At 49.9% G+C, this 19000-nt stretch overlaps 1 protein-coding gene across 1 annotated transcript in view; it reads left to right on the top strand.

The window, feature by feature from the left end:
• Positions 1-210: 210 nt before the first annotated feature.
• IUM83_19491 (uncharacterized protein) overlaps positions 211-19000 on the top strand; it is a gene marked incomplete at both ends in the record, with an annotated part of 50403 nt that continues 31613 nt past the window's right edge. Inside the window, 3 exons of the mRNA XM_067944543.1 lie at positions 211-358; positions 8462-8610; positions 10736-11205. Coding sequence (XP_067797757.1) covers positions 211-358; positions 8462-8610; positions 10736-11205 — 767 coding nt within the window. The remainder of the gene's footprint in view (positions 359-8461; positions 8611-10735; positions 11206-19000) is intronic.

Below are 19000 nucleotides of genomic sequence, written 5' to 3' on the forward strand. Positions count from 1 at the left end.
CCCTCACAGAAAACCGTAATTTACTGTAAGTTCGTCCTCGCACAAACCCTGCACGTCCAATCCGGGGCGTGTCGGGCTATTTCCCGGTCCTGTGGGTAGCGTATCTTCGGGGGGGGGGGGGGGGGGGGCATCCATCGTGTCGCCTTGCCTCATCGGCGGCAACTTCTGCGTTTCCCCGGGGCACTCTTCCACATCATTGTTGACTGTGATATGGGTGACGGTGAGGACGAGAGTGACTACGACAGCGATATCTCGAGCGACGGTGAGGAAGAAGTGGAGCCCTCATATGAGACTACCGAAAACGAGCCCCGTGCGTTGACAGCTAGCGGGTGGAGCGTGTACGACGCTGACCACAGCGGTGAGTCTGCATTCTATTGAATTGTGTGCTATCCGAGTTCTTATTCTGTATACGCCCTGTGCATCGTGGTGATCACTCGTTGGTCGACACGAGCAGCTTCTATGAATCCGAAACGCAGTCGAAGTGCCGACAATATCTTTGCAAGCTGTGCTCTGCTTTCACCAGTGGAAAGCCACACGGAACTAGCTACTTCTGTCCAACATGCAGTGCCTACTTCGGCGGTCGTGTGCCGTTGTGTACGAAGATCCGTCGCCTCGAAGATGGTAACACGCAGACCTGCGCCCGAATATGGCACGATGTCTGGAACGGCGGCAGGAATATCCTGGGGCATCTGCACCAGATTCAATTCCTCAAGGAAAGCGAAAGAGAACTCGGTTAGGCACAGAGGAGATGGGAGACAATTAATCAATACATTTTTTTGCTTCGTGTGTTATGCCATCTTCATTGGGAATGGGAGGAACTTGGCAATTCTTCCTTTTGTATTTCCTCGTGGCGTTCTCCCATCCAGTCAGCGCGAATGACCCCTATGAACAGTTTCAAAGGGGGTTATCAAGCTAGAGGTTTGTTGCATCTATGACATCCGCTCAAAGCCAATAAAAACTCGAGGTTGCACCAAATGTTCTTCAAGTGAAACTTTTTTTTGTATCTGAAACGCATTTTTATACTGCAATTTTGTATAGATAGGTCATATGTCTCCTCTTTTTCTTAGAGGACTTCCACCCAGATATGTTTTGGTCTGCCTACAGCATAGTGAACACAAGTGGTTTTCATATTCTGTAGAATACAGAATAAAAGCCGGGAGTAAAGGGGTTAAGCAAGTACAGTAGACCTTCCAAATCAAATACCCTAACAAATATGCAATTGTCAGTACTTGTATCTTGCTACTGGTTAGCAATCAACTGGCATGTCCTCGAGCGCTGCCACCTTGACGTGGAATCTTCGTGTGTGGCGGTAGCATGACGCACAAGCTGCGCGGTTGCAACGCGGGGGAAGAGCGTTTCGACAGCCTCGATCAGGAAGCGTTGGCGGTGCGCTTTCATCGTTGTACCAGGCGGAACAGCGAGGATCTCCGCCCGGCGCTCTGTCATGAAGTCCTTCACAGCCGACTTGAATCCTGAGAACACGTTCTCAATCGGGTTAAGCACAGGTGAATAGGGGCCCAAACGTAGGAGAGTATTGATACTCTACAAGCTCTTGTTTCTTTCAAAAAAGCGTGCATTGATCCCGTAGCAACAGATCGAGCTGGAGCAGCTAGCGAATCGACTTTGCAGGAGATTGCTGATCAACTGCAGCAGAGATGGAGCTCAACATTTCAAGGGGCAGCCATATTATGGAGAATGTGGGCAAATGATATTACTCGGAATCTAAACAGTTCAACTTGGAATGCAGCGATAGAGCAGCCTCCGCCTGGATACGTTGCAAGATTGCTCCACCCAGCTGAGTCTAATCTCGAACAACGAATATCTGGGATGTCTCGCTCAGCTAATCTAGCAATGGATTGTGTCAATGCAGCTAATTCCTTCCTTGAGCAGCCGAGATTGTAGTAACCGTACAGACAGTGTAAAAGAGTGTTGGGGTGCGCATGGTGTTTGTCGCGGCAGCTTCCATCTTCACCCGATGCTGCGTCACGGGAGACCACTGCAGGCAGCTCAAATAACTGAGATCTAGTATAGGGTCGATTGGCCGGCGATTCACCCCAAGAGTCACGAATAGATCCCAGAATGGAAGTTTGGCCGAAAACGACAACAGTTAGTTGTTTTTTGTTTTTGCAAATTATACCTCTGTAGCGATGACATGATGCGCGCTTGGTTTGAAAAAACTTCTCGTGAAATCTGGACAACATCGATTTTGTGCTGGAATCAATAAGACTTGTAGCAAATTCCGTGTTCGTATGTGACTTATCAATAAATACCCCCCCCCGTGGACGGTACCTAAACTGGACTTACTCAATCCCTTGACGAGCGCCTAAAACTCACCATCTTACGCTTCCGTCCTTGCCTGGCGTGTGCCTAGAGCTCGCCAGAATGCTCGCTGTTGTCGGTTAACAGGACGAGAAGAGCGTCTTCTGGGACGATAGTCCGATCGTGGGAACCCAGCCACATCGCAGCAAGGTCTTTACTAGAGAATGATAGCTGCTTTGGCTTTAGAAGCACCGATACATAGGGGCCCCACAGGGGGAACCGACTCATAAAGAGAAATAGGACAAGAACTATCAGTTGGTGCAGTTGGCCAGCTTAGCACAAGCAAAATATCGATAACCGGATTGTAGTTAGTATTCGCACAACCGTTTGAGAATTTGTAGACACTTAGTTTAGTTTAGGGTGGGCAGTAGATACTAGCGTTTGCAAACTGCTTACTAATTGTAGAATATGCTTTGTGGTATATGAGTGTTTGAATAGAACCATCGTGAAGCCCTCGCAATGCTTGACAGGCTGGGCTGCGGATTTGAATTTCACGATTAACACTACTGGTCTCGCTGACGTGGTTGTCTTTGGTGCAGACCAACGTGGGTAGAAGACGGATTCGCTAAGAAGCAGTATTCCGAGCAACGAATTTGTCAATAGGATGGCAAACAGGCAAGCCCGTTTGTAAACGTGTATATTAAAGTCACAAACTTGTCAGCGCGGTACGTTACGTACTGTGCATCACTACGTTGATTAAGACGTGGGGACTAGGCTGGGTGCTAGGCGCCAGCTACACTATTACGGTGATACTACCCCTGCATGGAGCAGAGTGATGATGTACATCACCGATCCACAGCGCCAGCTGAACCGAACCTAACGAATCATATTCAGCAGGTATTTCGATTGGAGAATAATTGCACATGAGTGGCATCCGCCTAAGGACTCTGGATAAAATCCAGAGAACTTAACAGTCTACGCGCCTTCGCGTTGGGGATTATGGATGCGTTTCGCATAAGTTTAGAGAAGGTGTTTATAATAGTCCATCGGCGACGAAGCATTTGGCGGTGTTTGAGACTTGTGTCGTACATTGGTTGGTTTGAGGTGGCAAAGGTGTAGAGAATTGATGACCAGCTACTTACTTCATGGGCACTCCTTGTTGAATATAACTGTTAGTTGACGGGTCGTCCCGTAAACTTCACATTTGAAACCGTCCCGTAACTCGTCCCGTAACTCGTCCCGTAATATTATCATAAATTATCGTAAATTATCGTGTAATTGTAAATTACGTGCTCTGTATAACGCAACGAGAAGCACTGCGACGATCTTCTTTTCATTCTTAGTTTTCCAACCTACTACCGAGAAACTCAAGTTACAACGATGAAGTTCTTCTTTCAGGCTGTGGCGGCGGCTATGCTACTGGCAAGCGGCACCGACGCGGGTTGGGAAAGATATCGATTGAGCGAGAAATTCGGCGAACCACACGGCACTTTTTTTTCGGATACGAACTTTGCCATCGCTGGACAAAGCGTGCAGTCCATCACGATCCGCACGGGCGAACGTGTGAATGGCGTCGGAATAGACGTTACAAGCCCGGACGGGAAGACGAGGAACAATCCGTTCCACGGTGGTAACGGCGGCAACCCAAAGACTCTCACTCTGAAATCTGGTGAACGCTTCCAGTGTTTGGAGGCCCACTGGGGTAAATATCATGGTCGTACGCGCATCCGGTACATTAAGATCACCACTACTAGTGACAGATCGATTGATGGTGGTACCCCCACGACCCAGACTGGAAAGGTTTGCGCACCGGATGGTTTCCAACTGGGCGGTTTTGAGGGTTCGTCGGGCGTGGAGCTCGATCAGGTGGGTGCCGTTTGGACCATGAACTAGGCTCGGATCAAGTTCCTACTCCAGTGCATCTGAGTGGTGGATTACTCAAGATGAGGCTACTACCGATTACCGAAAGCGCACGGAGATCAATTCGTGTAGATGTAGCGAGCGCCAAACCAGCTACTCCGATAATTGACAGTTTCCCGTTTGAAATCAGTTTTTTTTTTTTTAAGCGGTCAACGCTGGTGGCGCACTGTAGTAGCATCGTATTGGAGAGGCTGACTGGTTGGCCCCTTTGGCACTGTCAGTGACTAATCCAGAGCCTATTCTCTGAAATTTATTTCAGAGTCAAATACCCTTCAAAATACATATCGCATATTGGTTGTAAAGAGATAACCGCTTTTCCTTGCTGGATATAATAAAATGCACAACACCATATACAGGTACTACCTGAATATTACCTGTGTCGTCCACCTCAGCTAAGTGCGAAATCTATTAGCCAATAGGCTTTATCCTTGAAATCTATTAGCCAATCGCATTAATCAGATGTAGCACGAAGGTTAACCCATGCGATGCCACTCCAAGCGAGCGGTTCCCGGAGTCGTCTAACTGCAGAGATGTTTATGCTCGTCAAATGGCGTGGAGATGAGGATGGAGGGGGTGACCGCTGATCCTGTCGTCTAGTCACATGAGCATTCGTCGAAATTCTGCTACGGGACCAACGTTACCAGTTCTCAAATTTCCAACGTAACCTAACCCGCCCCATTTTCTGAATAGCCAGACCATGAAGTTTCTGCCCTCCATCGTCGTTCTCCTTGCTGTCGCGGCTGTCGTGCCCAGCTCTGCTACGCGGGACCTGGGAGAACAAGCTGCTCCAGATAGCGCCTTCTTGTACGTACTCGTTCATGATGGCATGCTCATGTACTGCTCGGATCCTGTGGGTCCAGAGTTGAGTCTGGATGACGCTGCATGCGACCCACCAAATTTTGCGGTAGTATCCGGCCACTTCCTCGTTCCACCTCAAGACTTGTTGGAGATCGTCCTGTACGGAGGAATTTCCATAAATCAGTGATTTTCACTGAGATTCGTCGAAACGATTGTGAAAAAACCAAACTATTGACTCAGTGATTAGGGAGGTAGTACTACAGTAGTACTGTAACTGTACTATCATATTCCTGATCATCAAATGTGGTGTTGGATTACCTGTGCTCTAATTAAATTATGCTGGTGTGTTGACCCATCCAGTTTTTATATTAAGCTAAAAATCTATTAATTCTAGTAACTTGTACTCGAGTATGGTGTTGTGCATTTTATTATATCCAGCAAGGAAAAAGCGGTTATCTCTTTACAACCAATATGCGATATGTATTTTGAAGGGTATTTGACTCTGAAATAAATTTCAGAGAATAGGCTCTGGATTAGTCACTGACAGTGCCAAAGGGGCCAACCAGTCAGCCTCTCCAATACGATGCTACTACAGTGCGCCACCAGCGTTGACCGCTTAAAAAAAAAAAAAACTGATTTCAAACGGGAAACTGTCAATTATCGGAGTAGCTGGTTTGGCGCTCGCTACATCTACACGAATTGATCTCCGTGCGCTTTCGGTAATCGGTAGTAGCCTCATCTTGAGTAATCCACCACTCAGATGCACTGGAGTAGGAACTTGATCCGAGCCTAGTTCATGGTCCAAACGGCACCCACCTGATCGAGCTCCACGCCCGACGAACCCTCAAAACCGCCCAGTTGGAAACCATCCGGTGCGCAAACCTTTCCAGTCTGGGTCGTGGGGGTACCACCATCAATCGATCTGTCACTAGTAGTGGTGATCTTAATGTACCGGATGCGCGTACGACCATGATATTTACCCCAGTGGGCCTCCAAACACTGGAAGCGTTCACCAGATTTCAGAGTGAGAGTCTTTGGGTTGCCGCCGTTACCACCGTGGAACGGATTGTTCCTCGTCTTCCCGTCCGGGCTTGTAACGTCTATTCCGACGCCATTCACACGTTCGCCCGTGCGGATCGTGATGGACTGCACGCTTTGTCCAGCGATGGCAAAGTTCGTATCCGAAAAAAAAGTGCCGTGTGGTTCGCCGAATTTCTCGCTCAATCGATATCTTTCCCAACCCGCGTCGGTGCCGCTTGCCAGTAGCATAGCCGCCGCCGCCACAGCCTGAAAGAAGAACTTCATCGTTGTAACTTGAGTTTCTCGGTAGTAGGTTGGAAAACTAAGAATGAAAAGAAGATCGTCGCAGTGCTTCTCGTTGCGTTATACAGAGCACGTAATTTACAATTACACGATAATTTACGATAATTTATGATAGTATTACGGGACGAGTTACGGGACGAGTTACGGGACGAGTTACGGGACGGTTTCAAATGTGAAGTTTACGGGACGACCCGTCAACTAACAGTTATATTCAACAAGGAGTGCCCATGAAGTAAGTAGCTGGTCATCAATTCTCTACACCTTTGCCACCTCAAACCAACCAATGTACGACACAAGTCTCAAACACCGCCAAATGCTTCGTCGCCGATGGACTATTATAAACACCTTCTCTAAACTTATGCGAAACGCATCCATAATCCCCAACGCGAAGGCGCGTAGACTGTTAAGTTCTCTGGATTTTATCCAGAGTCCTTAGGCGGATGCCACTCATGTGCAATTATTCTCCAATCGAAATACCTGCTGAATATGATTCGTTAGGTTCGGTTCAGCTGGCGCTGTGGATCGGTGATGTACATCATCACTCTGCTCCATGCAGGGGTAGTATCACCGTAATAGTGTAGCTGGCGCCTAGCACCCAGCCTAGTCCCCACGTCTTAATCAACGTAGTGATGCACAGTACGTAACGTACCGCGCTGACAAGTTTGTGACTTTAATATACACGTTTACAAACGGGCTTGCCTGTTTGCCATCCTATTGACAAATTCGTTGCTCGGAATACTGCTTCTTAGCGAATCCGTCTTCTACCCACGTTGGTCTGCACCAAAGACAACCACGTCAGCGAGACCAGTAGTGTTAATCGTGAAATACAAATCCGCAGCCCAACCTGTCAAGCATTGCGAGGGCTTCACGATGGTTCTATTCAAACACTCATATACCACAAAGCATATTCTACAATTAGTAAGCAGTTTGCAAACGCTAGTATCTACTGCCCACCCTAAACTAAACTAAGTGTCTACAAATTCTCAAACGGTTGTGCGAATACTAACTACAATCCGGTTATCGATATTTTGCTTGTGCTAAGCTGGCCAACTGCACCAACTGATAGTTCTTGTCCTATTTCTCTTTATGAGTCGGTTCCCCCTGTGGGGCCCCTATGTATCGGTGCTTCTAAAGCCAAAGCAGCTATCATTCTCTAGTAAAGACCTTGCTGCGATGTGGCTGGGTTCCCACGATCGGACTATCGTCCCAGAAGACGCTCTTCTCGTCCTGTTAACCGACAACAGCGAGCATTCTGGCGAGCTCTAGGCACACGCCAGGCAAGGACGGAAGCGTAAGATGGTGAGTTTTAGGCGCTCGTCAAGGGATTGAGTAAGTCCAGTTTAGGTACCGTCCACGGGGGGGGGTATTTATTGATAAGTCACATACGAACACGGAATTTGCTACAAGTCTTATTGATTCCAGCACAAAATCGATGTTGTCCAGATTTCACGAGAAGTTTTTTCAAACCAAGCGCGCATCATGTCATCGCTACAGAGGTATAATTTGCAAAAACAAAAAACAACTAACTGTTGTCGTTTTCGGCCAAACTTCCATTCTGGGATCTATTCGTGACTCTTGGGGTGAATCGCCGGCCAATCGACCCTATACTAGATCTCAGTTATTTGAGCTGCCTGCAGTGGTCTCCCGTGACGCAGCATCGGGTGAAGATGGAAGCTGCCGCGACAAACACCATGCGCACCCCAACACTCTTTTACACTGTCTGTACGGTTACTACAATCTCGGCTGCTCAAGGAAGGAATTAGCTGCATTGACACAATCCATTGCTAGATTAGCTGAGCGAGACATCCCAGATATTCGTTGTTCGAGATTAGACTCAGCTGGGTGGAGCAATCTTGCAACGTATCCAGGCGGAGGCTGCTCTATCGCTGCATTCCAAGTTGAACTGTTTAGATTCCGAGTAATATCATTTGCCCACATTCTCCATAATATGGCTGCCCCTTGAAATGTTGAGCTCCATCTCTGCTGCAGTTGATCAGCAATCTCCTGCAAAGTCGATTCGCTAGCTGCTCCAGCTCGATCTGTTGCTACGGGATCAATGCACGCTTTTTTGAAAGAAACAAGAGCTTGTAGAGTATCAATACTCTCCTACGTTTGGGCCCCTATTCACCTGTGCTTAACCCGATTGAGAACGTGTTCTCAGGATTCAAGTCGGCTGTGAAGGACTTCATGACAGAGCGCCGGGCGGAGATCCTCGCTGTTCCGCCTGGTACAACGATGAAAGCGCACCGCCAACGCTTCCTGATCGAGGCTGTCGAAACGCTCTTCCCCCGCGTTGCAACCGCGCAGCTTGTGCGTCATGCTACCGCCACACACGAAGATTCCACGTCAAGGTGGCAGCGCTCGAGGACATGCCAGTTGATTGCTAACCAGTAGCAAGATACAAGTACTGACAATTGCATATTTGTTAGGGTATTTGATTTGGAAGGTCTACTGTACTTGCTTAACCCCTTTACTCCCGGCTTTTATTCTGTATTCTACAGAATATGAAAACCACTTGTGTTCACTATGCTGTAGGCAGACCAAAACATATCTGGGTGGAAGTCCTCTAAGAAAAAGAGGAGACATATGACCTATCTATACAAAATTGCAGTATAAAAATGCGTTTCAGATACAAAAAAGAGTTTCACTTGAAGAACATTTGGTGCAACCTCGAGTTTTTATTGGCTTTGAGCGGATGTCATAGATGCAACAAACCTCTAGCTTGATAACCCCCTTTGAAACTGTTCATAGGGGTCATTCGCGCTGACTGGATGGGAGAACGCCACGAGGAAATACAAAAGGAAGAATTGCCAAGTTCCTCCCATTCCCAATGAAGATGGCATAACACACGAAGCAAAAAAATGTATTGATTAATTGTCTCCCATCTCCTCTGTGCCTAACCGAGTTCTCTTTCGCTTTCCTTGAGGAATTGAATCTGGTGCAGATGCCCCAGGATATTCCTGCCGTCGTTCCAGACATCGTGCCATATTCGGGCGCAGGTCTGCGTGTTACCATCTTCGAGGCGACGGATCTTCGTACACAACGGCACACGACCGCCGAAGTAGGCACTGCATGTTGGACAGAAGTAGCTAGTTCCGTGTGGCTTTCCACTGGTGAAAGCAGAGCACAGCTTGCAAAGATATTGTCGGCACTTCGACTGCGTTTCGGATTCATAGAAGCTGCTCGTGTCGACCAACGAGTGATCACCACGATGCACAGGGCGTATACAGAATAAGAACTCGGATAGCACACAATTCAATAGAATGCAGACTCACCGCTGTGGTCAGCGTCGTACACGCTCCACCCGCTAGCTGTCAACGCACGGGGCTCGTTTTCGGTAGTCTCATATGAGGGCTCCACTTCTTCCTCACCGTCGCTCGAGATATCGCTGTCGTAGTCACTCTCGTCCTCACCGTCACCCATATCACAGTCAACAATGATGTGGAAGAGTGCCCCGGGGAAACGCAGAAGTTGCCGCCGATGAGGCAAGGCGACACGATGGATGCCCCCCCCCCCCGAAGATACGCTACCCACAGGACCGGGAAATAGCCCGACACGCCCCGGATTGGACGTGCAGGGTTTGTGCGAGGACGAACTTACAGTAAATTACGGTTTTCTGTGAGGGCGCTACTCCACAATGGTGCTGCGACCCGGGAGTACACTTCGAACGACAGGGTAACGATCAAGCAGGCATCTGAGGCAGGTGCGCCGTCGGTTGGAAGGTCGCCGACAGCAAGTGAGCACAGAGAGAGACCTGACGCGTCGTGGAGCTCGGAGGGAACCTTCACGACAGGCCAAGGAGCCAGCGACAATCAAGAAGGCTACGAAGAACAGTTTGCGGTTCCCGATGTGACTCCCCATGAGAGAGCCACGAAGGGCCACGACGCAAGTCGTGGTCCTACCTGTAACGGAGTTACACGCACAAGTGGCTACAAGCCACTTGTGAATTTAACAGATAAGATATCTATTAAAAGTGTTAGATACTTCCTCACCTTGCTGTAAGCCACACCAATGGATACATTGAAGTGGGCCACCACAATGAGTGGTCCACACCTACCCAAAGATCCTATTGGTAGAAAGCAGCATCTTTCTACCAAGTAGAGACGTGCATGTTGACGGGGCTCTGACAGCCAGCCGCAGTCAACCCCTTTCATAGATGATAAACAGTTTTAGCAGATTTCGGAGGAAGATCAATTTACAAACAATACAGTTCTCATTTTACCTAATCTAAGTCACTTGGAGTCTTATCTGATTTAAATTATATTTGTGTATTCAAATATAATTAACTCAAGTAATTACTAAGTACTTACGCTTCCTCATACATGTAGCGCGACGTGTAAGTTAAAGTAATGAGTCAAGTTAGACCCACTACACTACCGGTCCGAAGCCTGAAAAGGTTGAAAACCGACAACCCCCCCCCACCACCACCACCAAGGCCGTCGCCAAACGCAAGTCGCCCAAGAAGAAGAAGAAGAAGAAGAAGAAGAAGTTGCGTGCGCCGGACTCGGCAGACGAATCGTTGTCCAAGCCGCAAGGCAAGGACACGGGACGCCAGTACACCGCTGCGGAGATGCGCCACGTGCTGGCCCGCACAGGGCTGTTTCGGCCACTGGAGCGTGACCTGATCCTGAGTTTTATCAAGCCCAAGCTGATGAGCGAGTTCACGGGCCCATTCCTGGCGCCAGACTTCGACAGCCTCACGAGTGTCATGCGTGCGGCGCCGACGCTCTTCGAGATGCTGCACGAATCTGGCTCCGTGTTGGGCGCGTTTGAGATGAAGAAGGTGTGCCACTGGGATGCTGAGGCATGGACGTGCATGATCCGAGATGTGCTGGAGCCCCTGACGGTTCTAGCGGGATCCGTCGAGCGCGATGGAGCCCCGTCCGTGTCGGACACGACTCAAATGTCGGCAACAACACCGTCGCCCCCGCCTCGATACCAGTCGAGCGTAGACTCTGACAGCAGCCTGAAATCGCCTAAGCGTATGACCTTGAATGGCCGCCGCGCCAGCTCGGGCCGACCCTTCGACGACCACGGGAGAGGCGTTCCCCGCGACGCTAAGAGACGCTATCATCCGACTCATGAGGTCGACAGCGATGCACACGCCGAACCCTCAGGCGACTGCGGCTCACTCCGAGCCACCTCCGCCAATACGTTCCGCGCTAGCGATGATGCGGCACCCAGTGCCGGCCGACGTCACCATGTAATCCGTCAGTTCACACTCCACGTCGGGATCAGAACCTCGATGTGAGGTGGACGAAGATCCCGACGCCTTGTTCGACTTGGACATCGGGACGCCCAGAAACGCGGCCGCGGTTTCAACTGCAACGACCGGCACGAGCCTCACGCGACTGCGTCTCTCGGCGTCTTCCGAGCTGAAGGAATTTCAGGATCGAGATGCCAGTGAGGATAATGCCCGGGCGTGGCTCCGACATCTGTAGTGTGCAGCTCGACGCGACGGAATGACGGGGGAAGAAGTTTGCGGGCTATTCAGCGACCTGATGAACGGTCCGGCGCGTCAATGGTACCTCCAGGTTCTGAAGAAGGTCAAAACGTCATGGACAGAACTGATGGAGCAATTCCGCATCCAGTACTGCGGGAAAGGGGTGTCGATGGCGAGTCGCTACTATCACGCGATGCAACGCCCCGATGAGACTCCGCTGGATTACTTGTACCGGCTCAACGTCGCCGGTCTGCGAGCCAATATCCCGTACGCTGATGGCACAACGGAAGCGAAGCGAGAACACGCCGAACACATCGTCAAGACGCTGAGTACTCAGGGGCAAGAGCTCGCCTCGCGTCTCACACTGATGGATGTCCCGGACTCCGTCGCCTTGGAAAAGAAGCTGCGTGCCCGGCACCGCGGGATGGCCCGCCAGAGGAAACACTCTTCGGCTCGAACAAGTTCCGCCAGAAGGCACCGACACCGTCATCCCAACCGGCCCGAGTGGTCCATGCGATTTTTCAAGCCGCGCCGTACGAGTATGACTCAGGACGCGAAAGTCACGACGGTGACGATCGTCTGTACGACCAGGACGAGGAGGAAGAAGAGCGGACCAGACTGTTCGTTACCGGTCTGGCACCTCCCGCCGAGGCCCCGCGTCGCAACCTCGACTCGGAAGACTCGGGACGTGATCGTCACCGATGCCTTCACTGTGGGTCGCGTCGCCACGACGATGGAGATTGTTGGCGTCTTTTGACGCCAACAATCTGTGGAGGTCACCATCCGACAGATCGATGCTTGAAAGTGTGCAAGGCCTGCGGTGATGTGCATGATGCCGGAGAATGCCCGTTCGAAGAGTTCTTCAACCAGCTTCGCCAGTGGTTTGATCCGCACAAACACGCAGGAATGCTGCCCCCGACAGCCGAGAAGATGTTAAACTAGGTCGCTCGCTGGCTTGGAAACTAGTATGAGACGAGCGACCTGTTTCCGTCTATGCATATGTGGCCAAGAAGTCGCAAGAGGTGGTTTGTGAGAGCCAGACTTCCCTGAATGATAATACGTGTGAATCGAACCTGGAATGTACCACGCGAGAACGTGCACCCCGAGTTTCAGCTATCCGACGTAGGACGGACGACGAGTTCGCACGGGAGCCGCTCCTGGACGAGATAAACTTGCAACCAGGAGAGCGACGCGGGGACTGGAAACACTACGCGCCGCACAAGTGGTACAAACAGGCCAAGATTCACGGGAAGTTGGACAATCGCCGCGCTGTGCTGTTGCTTGATACAGGAGCCGAGGTGTCCATTGTGGACACCACCTTTGCTCGTGAGGTAGGCTGCCTGATCGACACGGACATCACGCAAGAGTGTGTGGGACTCCGCGATGAGACATATTACACAGTGGGGCGAGCGAAAGTCAAAATTACCTTGGCTGGGAACTTGGTGTACTATATGCACCCGTGGGTCGGAGACTTGGCTGGCCAACAGGCAATCTTGGGGATGAACTTCATGGTGCCGGCTGGAGTGCGCATCGATACGGCGGACGGCACGGCGTGTCTCCCGGACGAGGTGCCCATTCAGATGATTGTGAGGAGACCGTTATATGGCGCCAATATGCACGAGGTGAACGTTAAGTCGCCTGTAAGGCTGAACCCGGGACGTACGTAATAGGTCATGCTTCGGCCGGACCGGAACGCGCCACTCCTGTGGGTAACACGAGAGGAGTCATGGGTCACTACATTCGTGAAAGGCAAGGCTAGGAGAAGAACATAGCTGCGCGTGACGAACGTGGGAGACTCGGCGATAACACTTGACGCCCACAAGACGCTGGCGTGGTGGACGCCGACCGACGTTCTCCCACGAGCGCGGGGTTTTGTCCAGTTGGGGTCCCGCCACTACCAAGAGTGGCAGAATCTGGATTACGGCGCGACGTGTGACGCGGACGAGAACTGGGTCCCGGTCGAGTTCGACGTGCCGATGGTTAAGCGCCCCACTTCCCAACGCCCAGGCAGATCCTGCGACCGAAACCGAAGGTGGAAGGTGAACAGCCCGACGCGCGACAGCGACTGGTGTCAATGCTGACTGTCGTCGCCGTAGTAGCCCCGAAGGAACCAGAGCCGGAACCGCTGCCCGAGGGAAGCTCCAGGGAATCGGCCCAGAAGGAACGGGAAGCTCAACCCGACACTTCGCCAGTTGTGACGGGGGAGACCGCGGCGAGAGAGGTCCGGAAGGAGACAACGTCGGGGTCGGAACAGCAGACCGAGCCAGACAACGACGACACAGACGAAGATGACGCGGTGTTGATCCATGAAGGATCCGACCTCTTCGCCGAAGACCTTGAGTCCGAAATGGCCTTGCTGGTTGATCTCTCGTTGACGGCCGAGGTGAAAATCGATGACTTGAAAGTCGGGACGCCAGACAGAGAGTCGACCGAAGAAGTCGCGCGACAGGAAGACCGATTGCGTCAGATCATCTGGAAGAGACGGAAGTGGCTAATCGGGAAAGGGAAACGCCCTGCCTCCCGCGGCCGTGGGCGTCGTTTGCGATATCGACGTGGGTGGCGCGAAACCAATAGCTCAACGCGTTCGGAAGATCACACCGCGATTAAGAGATAAGGTGTCGGATTTGATCAAGGGGCTCCTCAACGCAGGCATGATCCAGACGTCGAAATCGCCATGGGCGTCACCAATCGTCGTCACCAATCGTCATTATATCGTGGTCTACGTCTAGATCCTGCAACTTTTCCGGACAGAGGAAGTACTTAACATCATCAGTTTGCTAACAGCAACATAGAGTTAGGGAAATCACAGCATTTTCGGGTTGAGCAGGATTATTCTCCCTGCTGCAGGAATCCTGCGGTATGACACTGCCTGTTGATCTTCTTCTCAGCGTAATTGCCGTTCTGCAGTGGTGGTCGTTGTTGACCATGACCAGGAGTGGGCACGAAGAGCTGGATGCTGGCCGCCTTGGACGCGGGCAGTACCTGGAGTCGAACAAGGGTTTGCCCGTCAAACGGCTTAAGGCTAAGGATGGAAGTGACAGGTGATCCTGTCGTGGCCGCAGGTGCTTCAGAGTCCAGTGACAGTTGACCCACCCTCTCAGTAACATAAAATAATTATTTTTCCGAGCTCTGGTCTAGTTCTCCCAGATGCTGTCCCGCTCCGCGGGGATTTCAAAGTAACCCACAATATATATTTGTCTGACACGGCCATTTGGTTGATTCACTGAGTAGTCGAGTGCATGGTTTGTATTGTTTGTGTTGACAAGAATCTCAAATTGGTTGCTCCAACGAAGCGTATGCCTTGCTTTGCTTTGCTTGTTCAGCCGCCCACTTGATATCTATTTCACAAAGCACGGGGGGTTGAGCAGCTTTTGAACACACCACAGCTTAAAGGTTTTGTACAAAGGATGATTACTGAGAGAGTTGCCGCATTTGCTGGTTTTAATGTTTTGTCGGAGTTGGCTGGGCCACAGGCATCCACGTCGCATGGTCTCACAAATTTGGAACGTGGAGCAGCTTGTTCTCCCAGGTCCCTCGTGGCAGAGCAGGCCACGGCAGCAGCGGCAGCAAGGATAACGACGATGTAGGGCAGGAACGTCATCACTTGCCTCTTCGGATGACAGGGCGGGTTGGGCTGACTTGGAAATTTGAGAAGTACATGCCCATGACATACTGTCCTCCTCTGTCCTAATTTCTCTGTGAAATCCATTACTCCAATAGAAAATACGTGGTACGACGCTCACATTCGGCGGCCACGGAAAGCAACACTTTTATCGTTGAGGCTGTGGATGTTTTATTTGGAGAACTTGGGAGTAGCGATGTCCAACATAGGTAAACTAAGGTCGCAACATGAGTTTCAATCTGGGAGTGTCAGGTAAACTATAGCTGGAGGTCTGTAAACAGATACTATATCGTATTCCACTAAAAACAGAGAAAAATATAATACGACCGTAACTGCAAGTACGGAGGAGAATTAGAGTGCACCCTGGGCGCAAACCGCATTATCCGCGGAAAATAAAATGAAAAATAAGAGAATGGATGTCATGGTCCACGAGTGAATTGAACTAGACCTTGACTGTTTGGTAGCACGAAACTTTACAACTAGGTGACTTGAGGGCAATTTATCAAGATTCATGGAATGCCAATATTTCTCGATCAAATTGTGCGACTTAGGTCTCGAAAGTGCAACGATTTGGGTGTAGGATAATATTATCTGACCAATAACCCGGACAATTTTGGTTCATGGTACGGTCCGCGCAAGCTAACACGTCCGTATTATTGACATAGTTCCTTGTGCAGACCACACGCATGTCCAGTCTTATCTACTAATAGAGTATCAGTTTCCAGCAGTGCTCTCTCGGAGTGTGACTGGCAAAAGGCGAAGCGAATTTCCCACTTAGTATTGAAATGCAGTTCTGTTTTAGCTCCGATTGCAGTATTATATCCGTTTGGAGCAGTAGCGCGGTGGGAGAAACGATCAAACTACCCGTTTGGAGCTGTAGCGCGGTGGGAGAAACAACTAAACTACCTATTTCCTGTTATTAAAGAAAAGATGAGAGCAGTACTATACAACATCAAATCTATATATTGTTATGCTGTCCGGTCCGCAAATGAAAATCCAGGGGCGAAGCACGGCTTTGTTAGAGTTTGCCTGTGACCGCGACCACGCCGCATAGGCTACGAAAAATAAACAAATCGAGGCAGGGCGTAGCTTTGCTTCATCTTCTTGAAATTGAGGCCACGGATTTTCAGAGCTTCTCTTCGTGCGGCGCACTACTTTGTCTTAATGAACGGAGGCGACCACCCCTCACCTCCACGAGGATTGCGTGTTGCTTGAACGCGAAAAAAAAACCCGCGGATGTCGCTCGAGTGATCAGATAAATTACCTGTCACAGGTATTATACTCGAGTACAAGTTACTTGAAATAATAGATTTTTAACTTAATATAAAAACAGGATGGGTCAATACACCAGCATAATTTGATTAGAGCACAGGTAATTCAACACCACAGCGCCTGCTGAACCGAACCTGACGAATCATATTCACCAGGTATTTCGATTGGAGAATAATTGCACATGAGTGGCATCCGCCTAAGGACTCTGGATAAAATCCAGAGAACTTAACAGTCTACGCGCCTTCGCGTTGGGGATTATGGATGCGTTTCGCATAAGTTTAGAGAAGGTGTTTATAATAGTCCATCGGCGACGAAGCATTTGGCGGTGTTTGAGACTTGTGTCGTACATTGGTTGGTTTGAGGTGGCAAAGGTGTAGAGAATTGATGACCAGCTACTTACTTCATGGGCACTCCTTGTTGAATATAACTGTTAGTTGACGGGTCGTCCCGTAAACTTCACATTTGAAACCGTCCCGTAACTCGTCCCGTAACTCGTCCCGTAACTCGTCCCGTAATACTATCATAAATTATCGTAAATTATCGTGTAATTGTAAATTACGTGCTCTGTATAACGCAACGAGAAGCACTGCGACGATCTTCTTTTCATTCTTAGTTTTCCAACCTACTACCGAGAAACTCAAGTTACAACGATGAAGTTCTTCTTTCAGGCTGTGGCGGCGGCTATGCTACTGGCAAGCGGCACCGACGCGGGTTGGGAAAGATATCGATTGAGCGAGAAATTCGGCGAACCACACGGCACTTTTTTTTCGGATACGAACTTTGCCATCGCTGGACAAAGCGTGCAGTCCATCACGATCCGCACGGGCGAACGTGTGAATGGCGTCGGAATAGACGTTACAAGCCCGGACGGGAAGACGAGGAACAATCCGTTCCACGGTGGTAACGGCGGCAACCCAAAGACTCTCACTCTGAAATCTGGTGAACGCTTCCAGTGTTTGGAGGCCCACTGGGGTAAATATCATGGTCGTACGCGCATCCGGTACATTAAGATCACCACTACTAGTGACAGATCGATTGATGGTGGTACCCCCACGACCCAGACTGGAAAGGTTTGCGCACCGGATGGTTTCCAACTGGGCGGTTTTGAGGGTTCGTCGGGCGTGGAGCTCGATCAGGTGGGTGCCGTTTGGACCATGAACTAGGCTCGGATCAAGTTCCTACTCCAGTGCATCTGAGTGGTGGATTACTCAAGATGAGGCTACTACCGATTACCGAAAGCGCACGGAGATCAATTCGTGTAGATGTAGCGAGCGCCAAATCGGCTACTCCGATAATTGACAGTTTCCCGTTTGAAATCAGTTTTTTTTTTTTTAAGCGGTCAACGCTGGTGGCGCACTGTAGTAGCATCGTATTGGAGAGGCTGACTGGTTGGCCCCTTTGGCACTGTCAGTGACTAATCCAGAGCCTATTCTCTGAAATTTATTTCAGAGTCAAATACCCTTCAAAATACATATCGCATATTGGTTGTAAAGAGATAACCGCTTTTTCCTTGCTGGATATAATAAAATGCACAACACCATACTCGAGTACAAGTTACTAGAATTAATAGATTTTTTAGCTTAATATAAAAACTGGATGGGTCAACACACCAGCATAATTTAATTAGAGCACAGGTAATCCAACACCACATTTGATGATCAGGAATATGATAGTACAGTTACAGTACTACTGTAGTACTACCTCCCTAATCACTGAGTCAATAGTTTGGTTTTTTCACAATCGTTTCGACGAATCTCAGTGAAAATCACTGATTTATGGAAATTCCTCCGTACAGGACGATCTCCAACAAGTCTTGAGGTGGAACGAGGAAGTGGCCGGATACTACCGCAAAATTTGGTGGGTCGCATGCAGCGTCATCCAGACTCAACTCTGGACCCACAGGATCCGAGCAGTACATGAGCATGCCATCATGAACGAGTACGTACAAGAAGGCGCTATCTGGAGCAGCTTGTTCTCCCAGGTCCCGCGTAGCAGAGCTGGGCACGACAGCCGCGACAGCAAGGAGAACGACGATGGAGGGCAGAAACTTCATGGTCTGGCTATTCAGATAATGGGGCGGGTTAGGTTACGTTGGAAATTTGAGAACTGGTAACGTTGGTCCCGTAGCAGAATTTCGACGAATGCTCATGTGACTAGACGACAGGATCAGCGGTCACCCCCTCCATCCTCATCTCCACGCCATTTGACGAGCATAAACATCTCTGCAGTTAGACGACTCCGGGAACCGCTCGCTTGGAGTGGCATCGCATGGGTTAACCTTCGTGCTACATCTGATTAATGCGATTGGCTAATAGATTTCAAGGATAAAGCCTATTGGCTAATAGATTTCGCACTTAGCTGAG

The sequence above is a fragment of the Phytophthora cinnamomi genome (genome assembly GCF_018691715.1).
Source record: "Phytophthora cinnamomi strain GKB4 chromosome Unknown Contig13, whole genome shotgun sequence".
Classification (NCBI taxonomy): Eukaryota; Oomycota; class Peronosporomycetes; order Peronosporales; family Peronosporaceae; genus Phytophthora; species Phytophthora cinnamomi.